Source organism: Erinaceus europaeus, chromosome 2, assembly GCF_950295315.1.
Source record: "Erinaceus europaeus chromosome 2, mEriEur2.1, whole genome shotgun sequence".
NCBI lineage: Eukaryota > Metazoa > Chordata > Mammalia > Eulipotyphla > Erinaceidae > Erinaceus > Erinaceus europaeus.
This window is the reverse complement of record NC_080163.1, coordinates 60,125,912-60,144,836: the sequence shown is the minus strand read 5'-3', so window position 1 is coordinate 60,144,836 and position 18,925 is coordinate 60,125,912. Positions and strand designations below refer to the sequence as shown.

General features: G+C 43.0%; 1 protein-coding gene across 2 annotated transcripts in view; it reads right to left on the bottom strand.

Annotated features, from left to right (window-relative positions):
* Positions 1-18,323, bottom strand: part of SH2D4A (SH2 domain containing 4A) — a 92,177-nt gene extending 73,854 nt beyond the window's left edge. Inside the window, exons 1-2 of one of the 2 annotated variants that reach the window (XM_060181628.1) lie at positions 17,618-18,323; positions 10,568-10,967 (exon numbers count right to left, since the gene is read on the bottom strand). In XM_060181628.1, the coding sequence (XP_060037611.1) occupies positions 10,568-10,748 (181 nt within the window). In that variant the 5' untranslated portion in view covers positions 10,749-10,967; positions 17,618-18,323. Of the gene's footprint in view, positions 1-10,567; positions 10,968-17,423; positions 17,597-17,617 lie in introns of those variants that run through there. The other variant, XM_060181633.1, reaches the window with a different exon arrangement.
* Positions 18,324-18,925: the final 602 nt, after the last annotated feature.

Sequence of the window (18,925 nt, the reverse complement as noted above, 5' to 3'; positions counted from 1 at the left end):
AAGGACCGGCATAAGGATCCCTGATCAAGCCCCCGTCTCCCCACCTGCAGGAGAATCGCTTCACAAGCGGTGAAGCAGGTCTGCAGGTGTCTGTCTTTCTCTCCCCGTCTCTGTCTTCCCCTCCTGTCTCCATTTCTCTCTGTCCTATCCAACAACAACATCAATAACAACAACAATAATAACCACAAGAACAAGGGCAACAAGGGGGAAAGTAGCTTCCAGGAGCAGTGGGTTCCTGGTGCAGGCACCGAGCCCCAGCAATAATAACCTTGGAGGCAAAAAACAAAATTAAGAAAGCCTACACAATGTGAAAAACAAAAGTTGCTGAGCATAAGACAGTGGACAGCTGCAATGTACAGGTCCCAGACACCTGGATAAAGTTTTAAAATTCAGCTTCTATACTGAATAAAGCCAGAGGTTTGTTACCCTATCTATATAGTTTGCCTTTTCCCCATGGTAGGTGCCTGCACACCACGCCTATCCCCAATGGATGTATTCCTCCTGCACAATGCACTGGATAGACAACTCCCTCTCAACTCCTACCTCTCCCCTCAAAATCCTTGATTCTGTTGTAATAAAATTCAGCTAGTGTTAGTCAGAAAGTGTTATTTGTACCAGCTCTATATATGATCATACATACATCTCTACACCTTTCGAGCCCAAGTTTCTTTACTGATAAACAGAGAGAGTAAGTCAAACTTCACAGGCCTGTTATACCACAAATGCTCAAAGCACATTAGCTTTATGTTCTTGATGGTGTGACCAGCAAAAACATTCATAACCATCTTTGCTCAGAAGCTGCCAGCACAGGAGTGACTGGGGGATGCTTCTAGACGGATACTATGGTAGGAAGCGGTCGGTGTTCACTGAGGAAGAAGAGAGAGAATGGAGCAAGCAAAAGGAAGAAGTGCAGTCATAGGGTCATCAGGTCTGACTGGGTAAAGTTTGAGAGGACACAATGAAGGAGTTGGGCAGTCGTGCAGCGGGTTAAGCGCACGTGGCGCAAAGCGCAAGGACCAGCATAAGGATCCCAGTTCAAGCCCCCGGCTCCCCACCTGTAGGGCATTGCTTCACAGGTGGTGAAGCAGGTCTGCAGGTGTCTTTGTCTCCTCCTCTCTCCATTTCTCTCTGTCCTATCTAACAACATCATCATCATCAACAACAACAACAATAATAAAAAACAACAAGGGCAACAAAAAGGAAAAAAAGGTGGGGAAAGTGAGGTAAGCAGAGTGATGACAAGAAGCTGTGTCTGAAGAGTAAGACAATAAGATGTTCTAAATATGTGATTTTTAATGTTACTAGAAATCTGCATGGAGAAGTTCAGTAGATCTCTGAAATATGGACCTGGATTTCAGATGTGAGGTCAAGAATGACCATGTAGATTTAGGGATTACTACCTTCATCACTGAATTTTCTGGTATAGAGCTCAGGTGGAATGAGGCAAGAAGATAAACTTGGGGCCACAGGTGCATCATTCAGCAGGCAGAAGGGAGTAAAAAACAGTATCCTTATCTCAAAGGTATAGAAAACAAAAGAATTCTGACCCCTAAACAGCTGAATCAAGTAGACAGAGACTGGAGTGAGAAAATGGGAGACCAGTGGTCAGGTTACTCAAACAGGAAGGGGATGAGGAAGGTGAGATCATGGCAGCTTCTCATTTCAGACAGAATTTTAGAGAGAATGGGGGCTAGGGGTGGGGGAGGTTACAAAAGCAGGGAAGATATAATGGGTAAGAACTGGTAGAAGGCAAGGGAGATAGCATAATGGCTATATGAAACATTTTCATGCCTGAGGCTCTGACGTGCCAGGTTCAGTCTCTGGCACCAGAGAAAGTGAGAGGTGAGCTGTGGTCTGGTTTTAAAAAAAATATGGATGGGTAGAGACTGTTAGAAGATGTTCTGAAAAACTCATTAACGAAAAGCTAATGAGGATCCAGTCATTTTGTCACAAAGCACTGCTGCACATCTGCTATGTTGCAGGTGCTGTTCCACAGACTAGAGCAGAAAGGGCAGCTTGGAGCAGAGAGGGTTGAAAGGGACTTTTACACAGGGGAAAGGTGGACAGTTTTTACGCTTGGACTGTTGAAAGAATTTCAGTAACTAGGTCAGAGGAATGATGCAAGAGGGATATATGGAAATAGCAGGCACCGTTGACAAGAAGACCTACAGTCTGTTTGAGAATTGAAAACTGATGTGCACAGAGCCACATATCTGACCCCTTCATATCTCATTAAGGCAAGAGGCAAACTCACAGAATCCTAATGGGGCAGGCCAGCATCTTGTAATTTAATGCTATTCAGACACTCTGGATTTTCTGTCTACTTCACCTTGAAATTATACACACTCTTTAATAAGAGGACAGTGAGAGAGGGACCTTTTTATAGCACTTTTAAATTACAAGTTTCCCCCAGTCCCTGAATCATGCAGGGTTCATTTGTGTTTTCTATCTTAGGGATTTTTGAAAAGATCTTCTATAATCACATCTTCTAGAATATGGACCATTTCTGTTCAGCACTATACAAAGAACTGCCGTACAGGGACTCATACTCACCTCATTCCCCATATAAAACCACTACCTAAGCAGAGTTGTAAAAGAACACATAAAAATGAGGTGGAGTATGTCCTTGGCAAGGAAATGACCAGGTTTATTCTCCTCTTGTAAGAGAGTGTGATGTGATACTGCTTATATCTTGGTGTCTGATTCTTTCCCAATTAGGCAGGCCCCACAGGAGTGCAAAAAGAAAGGAATGAAGGCAGGTCACGAAACTTGCAAGGCCCTCCGGGGGCTGAGTCTGTGCTGCCAACTGACCCAACTTGGAAGCATAGCTATAGTAACAGATGTGTGTGAGAAAGGCCAGAGGAGGGAGAGGAGAGGAAGAGGATTATATATTTTATTTCCACAAAGAAAAGACCAAAACAGAGCAAAGAAAAGCCTAAAGAGGATCAACACACAGGGTCTCCTACTAAGGTCAGATTATAACGCATATATACGCATATATATGCATGTATATCCAGTAGAGCGCAGCATTACCATGTGCAAGGTTGGGGTTCATGCCCCTGGTCATCGTCTACAGGAAGGGGATGTTTTATGAATGGTGGAGCAGTGCACTGTATCTCTTTCTTTTTCTCCCTTTCTACCTCTCTTTGCCTCTCACCAGTTATCAAAAAAAAAAAAAAAGGAAAAAAATGGCTACATACCCTTAATATGAATTAACAATGGTAGAAACTGCCCTATTCTCTTTTTAAAAAATATTTCTATTTATTTATTTATTTATTTATTATTGGATAGAAACAAAGAGAATTTGAGAAAGAAGGGGGAGATAGGGAAAGAGACAGAGAATCGCCTGCATCCTTGCTTCACCACTTGTGAAGCTTTTCCCCTGCAAGTGGGGACCAGGGGCTTGAACCTGCATCTTTGCATACTGTTATGTGTGCACCTAACTAGGTCTGCCATAACCTGGGTCCCCAAGACTGCCCAACTCTCCAAAGAGAGGCTGGGTCATGCTACTCTGCCACCAAAGGAAGACTGTTTTTGAAGTGAGTGCAGCCTAGAATATTCCCAGCTAGTGACTATGGACTGTGAGCTCAGTCTGACAGGAACTTGGAGGTTGTACAGGCTCCAGTGATAAATATGAATTGATATGGGCCTTGGGTTAGATGGTTGTGGTAAATGGTTAATTGAATGCATATATTTTCTTCAAGTTTGCAAGCAACTCTCTGCCTTAATCCTGCTGCCTAGTTCTACTCTCAACTTTGACACCACCTTCCCAGACAATATTTCTAGTCCATCCAGTATTTCTTAAGTAAGCTTAAGCAAAGATTACTGAGACATAGGCTCCTGGGAACATACCTAAAATAGACTTCCTAGATTCTTTCCACCTTAAGTTCCCTACTTTCATCTGCTCTATTCCTACATTATGGTTCCTGTTTATTAAATATTTTGTCCTGGTTTCCATCTTACTGCATTCCAGCCACCAAGTTGTAGATGCTACTATGATTTCATCCTGACTTCCCTGGGCAGATGACCTCACCAGTGCCTCCTGGAACCTGACCTCTCCAGAGCCCTACCCCACTAGGGAAAGATAGAAACAGGATGGGAGTATGGATCAACCTGCCATCACCCATGTCCAGCAGAGAAGCAATTACAGAAACCAGTATCCCAACTACTGTGCTACAAATGAGCCATGTTCAGCAGAGAAGCAATTACAGTAGCCAGACCACCTTCAGCACCCCACAATAATTCTGGGTCCATACTCCCAGAGGGATAAAGAATAGGGAATCTATCAAGGGAGGGGATTGGATATGGAGCTCTGGAGGTGGGCACTGTGTGGAAATGTTCTCCTCTTATCCTATAGTCCTTTCAATATTTTCATTTTATAAATAAAAATTAATTAAAAAATTTTGGCTCCCTACTCCCAGAGGGACAAATGATAAGGGAAATAAACCAGAGGGCTCTGTACCCCCATTCCACCAGGACCCAAAGTGTTGGTCACCAGGAATTTTGTTTTTATAGCATCAATGAATGGAAAGTGAATCTGGAGAACACCAGAGGAAGCCTGGCAATGCTTGGGTTATTTGAGAGAGAACAGGAAAAAAAGGAGGACACTTTAAAGTAGTTATAGATGTAGGGGTGAATTAGAAAGGAAGTGAAGGCAGGGCCATTGAGTACATGGGGGAAATATATATATAATATATATACATATAATCAGTCCATAATGGTGACTTTGGTAGAACCACCACAATTTCCAATGGAGGGGATGGGACAAGAACTCTGGTGGTGGGAACTGTGTGGAATTATATCTCTATTACTTTACAATTCTGTAAACCAACATTAAATCTCTAATAAAAAAATTAAAAAGAAATCTAAAAAAAATGGTCACTGGAAATGGCGGAGACATGTGGGCACCAAGCCCCAGTGATAACTCTGTCGGTAAAATAAATAAATAAATAAATAAATAAATAAATAAATAAATAAATAAATAAATAAATGTAATGAGGAACAGAATACCTACCAATGTGATTTGCTAAATTACCATTATACCAGACTTCCTAGAATTTCAGTTGTTCAAAGCATCTCCTGCAACTAACCTTTTCTCTCGGAAACTTCAATCACTAATCCAGAAGTCAAAGGTGGTACTACGATCACATCCTTGTTGACTGATGTCCATATATGTCACTAAATATGTAGAATGTCACCCAATGTTATGGTTAACCCACATTACGATGAGGAAATTGAAGCTCTAGGAGGGTAACTGGCCCAAGATCACAGAACTTCTGAAACAGGAACTAGAATTCAAAACTGCAAAGCCTGTGTTTACGGCAGCCTTATAATCATCCAAACAGAAACACCTCTGAGAAGCTGGGGAGACAACACAATGGTTATTCAAAAGACTTTCATACCTGAAGCTCTGAGGTCCCAGGTTCAATCCCTAGTCCCACTGTAAGCCAGAGCTGAGCAGTGCTCTGGTCTTTCTCTCTGTGTATGTCTCTTTTACTCTCAGTCTCTCTCATTAAAATAAAGAAATAAATAAAATATTTTAAATATGAAAAGGAACTACTTGCTTAAAAGAAAGAAATAAACACATCTGAGAATGAAAAGAGAAGCCTGCAATAGGGATTCCATGTCAACCAACAAATAAGAGACTCTGCTGGGTCAATTGGGGCATGGGGTCCCTGTCATCATCATATCCGTTCCTCCCCTACAAAGAAGAATAGACTGGGAGAAGATAAGCTTCAGACATCAATGAAATACAAAGTCTGTCTTCTAAAACTTTAATAACACTGCACCAAAACAAAGGACTCTGGGAAAGGAAGGGGAGGGAGGAGGTGAAGAGAACCTTGGGGTCCTGCCACATGTTGATGGAAAAGGACCCAAGTTGTAGGTGAGACTGTTCTTCAGACACCTACCATGGGGAGATGAGATATTGTATCCATGTGTAAACAACTGCTTAACTGTCAACCACTAACCAATAAAAAAGTAAAAAATGTTTAATAACTTTCAATGTCTATTTTAGACATGAAAAGGACAGGAGGGATTAGTGACTGCTGATTTAGACAGGGAACGAGTATTTGAATCAGGAGAGAAGGCTAGCTTATCCACAGCTTAGAAAGGCAGAAGGGAATATAGGTGTTATTTATGGAGGAAGGCAGGCTGGTTAAATGAGCCAACACCTATACTAAGGCAGGAGACAGGACCAGTGGTTTAGAACAGACCTAGAATCAGTTTGGACCTGAGTTCAAATTCTGACTCCACTACTCATCCACATAAATTATCTTCTCAGTGAGTTTCCTCATTTGTAACAATAAAGGGGGCAAATTTGCCTTGTCAAATCCTTGTGTGATTTAATAAAATAACATAAACACAATACTCATGCCTAACATAGTTTCACAGAGTAGTACATTGTTGGGGGGGGAGTTCTTAGGAATGGAGCAGATGTGGCGAGGTGGTGGCACACCTGGTTAAGTGCTCACGTTAAAGTATGCAAGGACCCAGGGTCAAGACCCTGGTTCCCACTTGCTTCACGAGCGTTGAAGCAGGGTTGCAGGTGTCTCTGTTTCACCCTTTCTCTATATCCCACTCCCCTCTCAATTTCTCTCTGTCCTATCAAATAAATAAATAAATAAATAAATATACCTTAAAAAGAAAAAAAAAAAAACAAAGGAATGGGACAGATGAAGTGAGTTTTGCAGGGTTCATTATCCAGGTGCATGCTGAGGCCAGGGAATAGCTAGGGCAGCTCCCAGGTTTCTGACCTTGGTGCCCATGGAGAAACAGTGTTACTTGTAATGAGAGGGTCAAGCCTAGGGGGTGGTGAAAGAGATGGGGTTTTGTATCTAGCTCTCAAGGCTTATGACTCTTCTGGAGTGGAGATATTAACTAGCTAGATGAGGAAGAAGTGCAGCCTAGAAGTCTGGCTTGAAAATTTTGACTTGAGAGTTACTGGTTATCACGGTGGCATTTAAACCTAAAAGGCATATAACAGATGCTCCAGACAGATAATACAGAGTCCTTAGCCCTAATCTAAGATAAAAAAAAAAAAAAAAAACCCAGTGGCCTGGGAATGGCCTTAGGAAGTCTGTGAACGATGTGGAACTCTACACAAAATATTGTCTGTGTGGATTTTCATAGAGCCAAGCAAGCGTTCTGTAAACTTTCTTTTTTTAATATATATTATCTGATAGGACAGAGAAATTTAAGGAAGAGAGAGAGAAAAAGAGAGATAGACAGATAGACAGACAGATAGATAGATAGATAGATAGATAGATAGATAGATAGAAGACAGGCACCTGCAGATCTGCTTCACTGCTCATTAAGCATCCCCTCCCTCTGCAGGTGGGGAGCAGAGGCTCGAACCTAGATCCTTGCACCTGGTAATGCATGCACTAAACCAGGTGCAACACCTCCTGGCCTCGTCAGTAAGTTTTCAAAGTAGTTTATGAACCCCTCTTTTCCACTTCAAGGTTATAATCCAGTACCTTTGGGAAACACAGATATTCAGGGTCAGGTAGACATGAAAAAGAAACAGTCACAGAACAACCACACGGTAAGGTGTCGACATTGGTGAAGGACTTAGTCTATAGAACAGACAGGACTTAAAGGAGCACCAAGCTCCACAGCACTTCATTCTATTACTGGTGGTTTCATCTTCCAAGGCCTCACACTGTGAAAGACAGAGAAACTTGTGGTCTTCTTAGGGGAAGTAGAAGAATGCCAAACCTTTTCTCTTTTATAGTCAGCACAACTGAATTGGTTCAAAAATAGTAATGGAATGATCAACTGACAGGACTTCTACTATCCTATAACCTTTTTTTTTTTCCCTCCAGGCTAACTGATGGGACTCAGTGCCTGATCTACAAATCCACTGCTCCCTCCTAGTTTCCATAGTGGAGTGGTTATCATGTTCGCCTCACACAAATCCACTGCTCCTGGAGGCCATCTTTTCCTTTCCTTTTTTTTTTTTTTTTCCTTCTTCCTATTTTATTTGATAGGATAGAGAGAAACTAAGAGGAGAGGGGGAGGTAGGGAGGCCTACTTGCCCACTTCTCATGAGGCATCCCTGCTGTAGGCGGGGAGCAGGGGGAGCAGGAGCTTCAACCCTGGTCCTTGAACATGATGCTATGTGTGCATAACTGGGCATGCCCTGCTCCCTTAACAATCTTTTTAGGCTCATTTTCTTTTAGTTACTTTTTTTGTGATGCCAAGGTTTCTCACAGGTGTGATTTCACCTCGGGCCACTTTTCCATTTAAATAGAGACAGAAAGAGATACAGAGACAGAGGGGCTGAGGGAGAGGTGCCATGGAACTGCAGCTTCATATGATGCTATAGGCCCTCCCATGTGCTGCCAGGGTAAGCCTGGGTTGTGGACATGGCAAAGGACATGCTACTACTGGGTGAGCTGTATCTCTGAGGGCTCCTTTCACGATCGTTTTGAAAAAAGAAAGAAAGACAGAAAGAGAGAGAGAAACAAAAAGGAATATAGGCTTCTTGAGAGTTAAGATTAAAAACATTGCAAAGGAAGAGCTTAAGCAAAGAAACTTAAATTACTGTCAAATCATCGCAAGGAGATCAAATATAAGCAGCCCAAAGTGCTGCAAAAAAGTCTGGGCCATTGATGTTGAATCAAGAACGCTTCAGCTTGGGGTTGGGCCGTGGTGGATCCACTAGAATGTGCACACTATCTTGGGCAAAGCCTGGATTCAAGCCCTTGATCCCCACCTACAGGAGGGAAACTTCATGAGTGGTGAATAATGCTGCAAGTGCCTTCCCTTCTCTCTGTCTCTCTCTCCCTCTCTGTCTCTCATGCTCTATCAAAAATAAGGAAGAGAAGAAATGGCCACCAGGAATAGTGGCATGGTGCAGGCATTGAGGCCCAGTGACAACACTGATGGCAACAAACAAACAAACAAAAGAAAAAAGTTTTTAGCTTCACCAGTCAGCAACAACATCAATTTGTTATGCTTACAATTGACATGGTACCAAGGGAGGTCCAGTTATATCTGTTAAACTTTAACTGAAGAATGTAAGGATAAAAATGATAAAATGATCATGCTTCAGTTTGAACCTGTTAGTCGTACAAGTAAATGTTCTGTTTTTGGGTAGTGGGGAGGACTGTGAAATACAAACATCCTGGGCATCTACTGGTGGTATGGTCTTGTATGTACTACCTAACTCCTCTGGTTCTACCTCTCCATCTGTCTAACAAGACAAGCGAATACTATTATTGCAGAAGTTTTGTGAAGATGACGTATACATAAAAGTGTTTTGCAGAGTGTTTTACAAAACAGATATTAAAGGGGCCAGGTGGTGCACCTGGTTAAGTGCATATATTACCAAGTGCAAGGGATCCAGATCCCAGCCCCCACTCCCCTCACCTGTAGAGGGTCCACTTCATGAGCAGTGAATCAGATCTGCAGGTGTCTGTCTTTTTCCCCTCTCTCTCTCTCCTTGATCTCTCTCTCCCTTTCTATCTCTTTGTCCTCTCTCAATTTCTCTCTGTTCTACCTAATAAAAAAAAATTAGAAAAAAAAAGGCCACCAGGAGTGGTGAATTCATAGTACCAGCATGATCCTGGGACACCTAACCTTGGCAATAAAACAAAACAAAACAAATAAGCAGGCATTAAATAAATAGCAGTTATTGGTAATAACAATGAGATACGCATATTTATTTTCATGTTATATAAATGTAAATGAAAAAAATACTTTACTAAAAGGTACTATAAGGTAAAAGCCACCAAACTGACTTGGTTTTTGGTCCTGTGAACATTGTTTTCATCCTGTGAACATTCAGTTCCTTAATTTTGAAAACTGTGAACGGTGTTATCAAGTATCAGTTTTCCTGGCTTATAAAAAACAAGGAGAAACTGGGCTTTAATGCCTCAGTAAGTGACCTTGACAACTGTGTTTAACTGTGTTCATCCATGACTGAATTTTGTGGGGAAAGGAGAGTGGAGGTGGTTAAAATGAGCTTTTCTGTGTCTATATGTCTCTGTGTATATGCTTAGAGTTGTATGTACACATAATTCCTCACCCCTACCACCCCCATTATCTCAAATGGCCCTCTCAGACTACAAGGATTCCTTGGGTCAGGAGTAAGTGGATGAAGAAACATTAACTGGCAAGGAAATAACCCTAGCATTATGACCTTTACTTCCTAACAGGAAGTTTTGCATTTTAAGAGGGAGTTTCCTTAAAAAAATTCTCCTAAAGTTTAGGAAATGCAAACATAGTGATTATAAAGATACTGATACAGGTACTTTGTATGCTAATAGCAAAATATTAGGCATCTGTAACAATACCCTCAAATCAAAGTCAATCTCCACAGGTGACTTTTTACTTCAGCTTACGTTTAGTCTGGTTACAAGCAAGAGATCTACTTATGGCTACACAACTCCACTGAAATTACTGTGAGTACGTGTGTGTGTGTGTGTGTGTGTGTGTGTGTATACATGAGACTCTCAATAAACCTGAATTTATCTATCACACTCTCATTCACACCTGACCTGCTTCTGACAATCGCAAAATGTTAAAAAAAAAAAAAAAAAACCGAAGAGGTTAAGTGTACCTTTCTTTGGTCTGGGTTTCATTGGCAGAGACTCCTTTTTTTCCATTGCTGCTTCTCTTTCTTTCCATCGGCGGATCTGCTCCTCCCTCATCTTGAGGAACAGGATCTGTTTCTGCTCTTCACTGAGCTCTGCCAGCAGATCAGGATCTATGTACATGTCCGACAGTATCTGTTTCAGCATCTTCACAGGGCTGGCTGGAGTCTTTTACACCTGTTGCAAAAGTTCTTGAAAATGGCTTCCAGGTGTGCCCCCCCCCCTCCACCAGGCTGGCAATGGGATGCACCCACGGGTCTTCCTAGAGACTTGCAGCAATCCAGGACAACTGGACCAAGAATTCAGCAAACTGGCTGTTGGTTTCCAATTTGGAAAGACCTATGCAAAATGCTGTTGCTCGTGAACCTGCAAAAAAAAAAAAAAGCAGTCAGAAAGCAGGTAATATTAAAATGTGTGGATGTCAGGTAAGGACAGACTTAGGAAGAAAGCTTCAAGGAAATCCAGTATCAGTTTTCATTGCAGGGGGAAAGAAGAAAAGCCGACACACGCTTTATTAAGAATTTGTGTAACCTCTATCCTGCAATTTCCAAAGATACTTTATCAAAAAGACAAAGCAAACTCTAACATTTTACAGGTCACTCTCAGGGAATCAAAAAAATTTAACAGAGGTTTGGTCTCCTCCCAACTAAACAAACCTATTATTACCGCAGAGCCTAACAAATCACGGTTGAGAAAGAATTACAAAAAAAAAAAAGGGGGGGGGAAGAAATTAAAAGGCTCTTTCCAAGCTACTTATTTCAAAAGAAAAAATATTTTTGAGAGTGTGCAGCTACCAGCCCTGAACTAGAGAGTCATGCTCAAGGAAGAAATACAAACTAGACCACAATGCATTTCCTTATTTCCCCTTAAAAGTAGCACTAAATAAACACACAGTTACGTACTTTCATCTTCATAAAAGGACAGTGCAATTTCCAGGCAGCCTATTAGAACAAGCAAATAGTGCAGGTGCACATACATTCTGGAAGGTCATCAGGTGTGAGGTGTACCTCTTCCAGATAACTTAATAAAATCTAAATTTACAGACTAGACAAACTTGAGGGAATGAAGAGGTAGCTCACTACAAAGGATCCTTGCTTCATTAAAGAGTTAGTTGGAGGACTTCTTTTAAAAAGCAGCCAGAATTCCCAAATATTCAAGAGATTTCATGTGATTCTATCTGGGACGGTGGGGGTGGGGGAAGACTAGGGAGGAAACTCCACTGACAGTTCATTCCATATCTCTTATTCCTACTTGGATGCTTTTTATTACAAGCCTTCATATGTTTGTAATCAGAAAGAAATTATGCATACATTTCCATTCTAGAAAAAAAGTTTTTCCAAAAAATAATAAAAATCATTACTTTTTTTTTTCTTTCAGTGGCTGGGCAGTGGTGCACCTGGTTGAACTCATACGTTATCAAAAGACTTTGATCAAAGACTCAAGTTCAAGCCCCTGCTTCACAAGCAGGGAAGCAGGTCTGCAGGTGTCTATCTTCTCTCCTACTGTCAATTTCTCTCTGTCCCATTTAAAAAAGAAAGAAAGAAAGAAAGAGAAAAGGAAAAAATGGTGCCAGAAGTGGTGGATTTGTAGTGCTGGCACCGAGCCCCAGCGATAACCCTGGTGGCAATAAATAAATAAATCATCAATATACATTGAACTCTTGAACAGCTCAAGGGCTAAGGGGTTGAGGAACTACTAATAGCTGTTAGTGAAAGTCTTCGTGATAAGACTTCTGAGTAACAAAGTTAATTATCACACATTTAGTATGTCCTATGTATTGTATACTATATTCATAGAGAAAAGAAAATGCTACAAGAGGAAGGCTGGCCAGACAGTTCACCTGGGAGGGTGCCTGCTTTGCCATGTACATAACCCGTGTTTGAGAGTCCAGTACCCATGGTGTTTCAGCAAACTTCAGTGGTATTGTTCCTTTTCTCCCTCTGTCTCTCTTTGCCTCACTATATCTGAAATTTATGCCCATGGCAGTGAAGCCTCAGCAACAACAAGAAGACAATTAGATGAGAAGGGCTGGAGAGATAGCTAACCAACTAAGATGATCACTATGTGTTGGCCTAGCACCACAGGGAAGGCGTTGTCCTCTCCTTCTGTCTCTATCTGAGTGAAAAATCAGCCTGGAGAAGTGAAACTGCACATGTGCAAAGCCTGGTCTCGGCAAATGAAATGAAATGGTAAGAGGAAAGAAATGCGTTTACCTTACTGTACTGTACTTATTTAATATTATAAATTTATATCATCTGTTCACAAAATGAATCACTTGTTGGTACCCACATTAATATTATCTGATAGGCTATAAAAGACATTCTTAGTGTTATATGTACTGCTTATTCTAGACAATAAGAATGAAAAAAGAAGGTGAAAAAAATTATTTATAGATATAATGATGCATGCATAGATAACCTCCAATTTTTTTCACTACATTTACTGAAATAAAAAAGGGCACATATGAATAGACCAGCATGCTCTAAACCAGTGTTGTCCAGAAGTCAAAGTAACAGAATACAAAAAAAATAATTTACTTACTATGATTTTTTTCAGGATTACCTATGTTCTAAGAAGTCGAGTAAAAATTTGGTGCTCACAATGTCTCAATAAACTGGTTGTGACTGCTCAAATATCTTGCAAGCTCAAATGCTCTTAAACTTCAGATTCCTCACTTGACCATACTCTGGCTCTTTTTAGTTCTTTTTTCTCGCCTTTCTTACAGCTAGATGATGTCCCTCCTGCTCCCCAGTCTCCTTTAGCTTCCCTTTTTACAAGCTGATTGTCCCTTTACAGCAGTCTTTTGAGATAAACAGGGTTAATAACCATGTTACCTGGGAGTGATTGGCAGGCATAGCACATAGTTAGATTCACTCACCATTCACTGTGTAGCGGGACCTGTATTGAGAACATAGCTCCTCTTTCTAACTACACCCTATAATCTGCAGCATTCAAATACTGGGACTCAAAGAGAACACAATATTAACAGAAAATTGTAAAAGTGCACAGAGCAGTGTCTGGCTGATATGAGCTCATACCCCACTCATCCTCTCTTTGTAGCTATGAGTTTGGGTTTGAAACAACCCTCACAGATTCTAATAACCACAGGATTAATAACCTAAAAGGTTTCCTTGACTTTTGGATTTTAACAGATTCTTGAGTGTTTGGGTCAATGAAATCTACATAGAAGAGGCTTAGAAGCTGAATCTTATGTGTAGATGACAGAAGCAGACAAAAGCATTTGATTTCTTTAATACACATGACTACAGTGAGATGAAGTGGGGAGAAGTCACAGTGAGAGACCGACCTCTGGCATCCCCAGAAATTTCCTTCTGTTGGTACATTCTGTGAATCTGTGGTGGAATTCATGGGAATAAAACATAGTAGGAAATTTTCTGCATGGGTCAGCAAAACAGTTTCTTTAAACAGGGTACTACTTTGCTTTATAAGTCTCTCAGATTTGAATCTGGGCCTCATAACACTGAAGGGTGCTTTAGTACTGTGGTTTCTCTCTCTCTCTTCCTCCATCCCACACTCTGTCCCCCACCACCTCTTGATCTCTATCTTAATTAAGAGAACATGGGGCCAGGTGGTGGTACATCTGGCTGAATACACTCATTACAGTGTGCAAGTGCATAGGTTCAAAACCTCAGTCTCCACCTGCAGTAAGGAAGCCTCAAGAGTGGTGAAACTGTGCTGCCAGTGTTTCTCTATCTCTCCCTTCCCTTTCAATGCATCTGTCTCTATCTGAAACTAATAAATAAATTTAAAAAACATATTTTTAGAAAGAGAAAAAACAAAAATCCTGACCTTACTATTTCACGCATCAATAGCAACAATGTGGGTGCCAAAATCCACATTCCTTCCCCCAAAATCTCACACTCACTCTGAGAGTCACAGCCTCCAGTCTTTTGACATGCAGTAACACATTCAAGATCCAAAACAACTTAACAGTTCATTGTGTCAGGACCCCAGTTCACAGATGAAGATGGAAAGTGTGAGGGCTGGGCAGGTTAGCTCCTAACAACAGAGCTTCTTTGTGAGTCCAGAATCATCAGAATGTGGTATTCCATATGAAATGTCAGTGGAGACCAGCAAATTCTTGCAGCAATAGAAAAGTTAAACTCAGGGTGCCAGTCTCTTGGGGGGCAGAAGCTTTACTCCAGTAGATTCTATAGACTGTCCATAGACAGAAGGGAGGCAGACACTGAAAAGACCTCACTCTTGGGGTCAGATGGTGGTGCACCCAATTGCGCATTGAGCGCATGTTACCATGCACAAGGACCTGGGTTCAAATCTCTGCTCCCCACCTGAATTGGGAAAGCTTTACAAGTAATGCAACAGGGTTGCAGGTGGCTCTTTCTCTCTCTTCCTCAGTATCTCCTCCTCCCTCTCAACTTCTCACTGTCCTATCAAATTGAGAGGGGGGAGGATAGCCACCAACAGCCATGAATTTGTCATGCAGGAACCAAGCCCCAATGATAACCCTGGTGACAAAATTTTTAAAAAATAGTAATAATTAAATAGATAGAAAGAAAAAAGGGAAGGAAGCAAGGAGATAGCAGTCATGCTAGCTCAGATAGGGATGTTGTTTGCCCACTTTACTCACAGGGCAACTCCTGCCCTGTTTCACACAAGCCCTCAAGAGGCATATGAATGGCACAGCTGCTGTAAAGACTTCCATAGCTCTTCTGTTATGAGACACTAAAACTCATTTATGGTTTTAATTTTATTCTGTTTTGTACCAAATGTGGCTTTCCAGCATTAAAACTAACTAGTGGTCTTGAGGGAAAGGCATTGACTTCCCTGTGAGCTCATGCAACACAGGGGGAGACAATTGCCAACTGTCTTATGTGGTCTTATGTGGTTGGATAGTCTGCGTGCTCTTCTAAGGCTATTTCCACATGTGTGGAATTAACTCTGTCCTCCCCCATGCTTTCAGACAGAAAACTCAAAACACAGTAGGAACCCCATCCTGGTTTCCCAGCTCTACCTTTCCAGAGCTATGTGACTGGGGCTGTCACTTCACCTCTCTGCACTCAAGTTTCCCATGTGTGAAATGCGGGTCTGAGTTGAGAATGTTTGTAATTTGAGGAGCATGCCATGTTATGCAGTGGGAACTTACAGAGACATGTGGAGCCAAGGTAGAAGAAAGAGAAATGAGGAAACTAACGCACCAGGTTTTTTCCCGCTTTGACTCCCTAACTGGTCAGTGCTGATACCAATTCAGGTGGGAATATTTTTGTCCTGTGAAACACTGAGTTCAGCAAACATCAACGGAAAATTAATGTTTGAAATAAGAAAAAAAATCACAGCTAGTCCAGTTTTCTTCTTGAACAACTTTTTTAAAAGAGAGAAATGACAAGCAACAAACTTACATTGCTATTTATTCCAAAAATAAATTTCAAATGGGCCAGAGAATCAGACATTTTGTAAAGTACTCAAGAGATCTGACCTGACACTCACTTCTTCCACCTGTTCTACAAAACAGTAATTCTATTTTTGGTGACTCTGAATCCTACCCGCCTTCCTTCCCCAAAAAGCTGGATATAAACAGCTTTGTAAAACATTACTGAAAACAAGACAAACAAAAAAGTCATAGAGAACCTGGCACGCAGACTAAATCATATATAGTGAATTTTATGTCAAGAATGTAGTTTGACTTCTGATTCTTTTAAAACATTTCTATTCTCAGATTTTCACTTATTTAACTTTACCTTATTAATCTATCTGCAGAAGGGGGTATGCATAAGTATAAAATGAATTATCAGAGATGACAATGCCATGCTATCTTGATGACTTACATAGCATTCTTCAGAAATGTGCAACCATTGCACACAGTATTTACCTAAAAATCCCCTCTCACATGTGTCTCCCATTTACTTATTTACATAAAAAGTAACTGCACCCACATCATTTCCATTAAAGAAGCATTTAAAATAAAAGCCTGTTTGCTTCTTCACAGCGACCTTTGTGGAGGGAAAGAAAAATCCCAGAAATTCCACAAGTTGTGCCTTCTTGTTCTTTCTTTTTTTGAAAACTACACTTTTACTTATCATTTTCAACATTAATTTTTTCCCATTTTTTCTGTGTCTCTATGTGGAGGATGCTAATAGGTTACAGTACAGCTGTTGACACATAAGTACAACCTCTCACCTCCCCATGACAAGTTTCTGCAAGGCTCTCTTTCCCCAGACCTAGGTCCTCTTCCATCACTTTGCACCAGGGTCCCGGCGCCCCTCCAGCCTACTCCTTTTCCTTCTTCCTCAGTCCTTTACTTTGGTGTAAGAAGTTATGATTTCTTATTGTATCTTCCTCCCACCCCTTTCCGGCAGGAACCCCAAGGGTAGGAGCGACTGGAGTGTCCACTAAGTTAAAAAAAAAAAAAAGCTTTCGCCCCAGGGCTGAGCAGAGGCCAGACCAGGTGGGCAGCTTCGGGGCAGCAGCCTGATGTCGCGCGGGTGCGGGCGCGCGGGTAAACAGCTGCGAGCTGAACCCATTTTCCGGACTCTCCGAGAAGATCTGGGCCGACTGGGGGGGGTCCCCTAAACCCTGGCCCACGTGCGTGCATGCAAGGGGAGCCAGTTTCAGAGGCGGTGAGAGCTCTATTCCCCCCGCCCCCCACCCCCAGAAGTGGAGGGGCCTTTATAGGGCTCAGACGCTGGAAACCCGTTCCCTGTCTCGCACCCTACCCCGCGCCCCGGCGCAGCCTGCGTGCCTTTCGCGCGCGCACCCCCGGGAACCGCCTCGTGGCCTCCAGGTCGGGGAACCCCCAAAACACGATTGTAACCCCCCGCCCAGCTCCCGGACGCCTCTACTTACCCGCCGGCGACTCCAGACACCGGACACCGGACACCGGACACCGGCCTGCCGGGCGCGCACCTGAGCCTCTCGAGGGCGCCGAGGGGCCGCGGGCAGGACGCGCCCAGGAGGACCCGGCCCCCGCCCCCCGCTTCCGCCCTCCAGCCCGCCTCGTCCCCATCGCCGCGCTGGCCTGCGCGCTGCCCGGGGCTCACCTGGCCCGCCGACCACCAAGTCCCTGGGGCCGCCAGGAGCTGTCGGGGGAGAGAAGGAAGGAGTCAGGGAAGCACAGGCAGAGGCACCCGTGAGCGGCACCGGCTGGCTGGCTGGACAAACACTCCGGCCGAGCTGTTGGCACACAGCCCCCCTTGCCCGGCCCGCCCGACCGCCCTCGCCGCCCCACCCGCGGCCCACATGCCGGGTGACTGACGGGGCGCGCCCCGCCCGGGAGTCTGGAGACGCCCCAGCTCAGGCTCCCGGCCCGGGAATCGGCCAGTTGCTGGCCCCATGCTCACCGCCCGCCCCAGCTGCTCTGGGCCTTCGCCTTACAACCGTGGTGGGTGAGGCTTGTCCCGCCATCTCCCTTGCATCTTATTAATATTCGCATGTCGGTTCCCTCTCCAACTCCCCAGCTCTGGGTTTCTTGCAAGGTGGAGTCTGCTGCGGCGGCCAGGCCCTTCTCGGTTACACTGACTGGGTCCTGCAGGTCAAGTCTGCTCACCTCTGGAGCCTTCTGCTGCTGCGTTTTCTGATCTTACAAAAAAAAAAAAAAAACTTCTGTGGACCTCAAGGTGGTCATCAAACTCTTGTCTGTATAGATGTGCTTTGAAGGGCAGGCTAAAGAGAAAGACTGGAAAGATGGAAAACTAAAAGGCACAGAGAAAGTGAAAGACATCTGGAGGAAAGGCAAGAAGGTAAAGGTAATTGGATTGCAGCAAGAACAGGTTGGGTTGGAGTAGCAGGGAGGAGCTAGTTGAGGACAGGAACCAGAAATCTCAGAGGAAAGTTCAGAAGCAGAGTGTAAGGTAGGAGGGCATTTTCCATTGTAAAGGAGCCTTCAGAATGTATGTGTTGGGGAGGAAAACGGCCTGCTTGGGTGAGACCCACATTGTAGGGGCCAAAGAAGCAGAAGAGATTCCAACTTAGAATCTTGTGGCAGAATTTTTCTGGAGACTGAGCTGTGTATTTAGGAGGCATTTTAGACATCATGGTAGAATTCTTTGGTTCAAGTTTGCTTCACAATGCTTATTAAATGACTGGCCTGCTTGAGATAGGAGTGTCATCTCACCACCAGTGGCTCCTGTAGACTACTCAAAATGAATCCTAACACTTCTTGGATTGGGTAGTTCAGCTATGAAAAGAGGGTTTATCAGCCAGCGTAAAGCTCCCTAGGACACTGATTTAACACTCAGCTAGCTACTTTTATCCACACTCAACCTCTCCTTCCATGTCCTGACAAGATAGAATATATATTGGAGACAGAAATTGAGAGGGGAGAGGGACAATAAGAGACACCTGCAGCA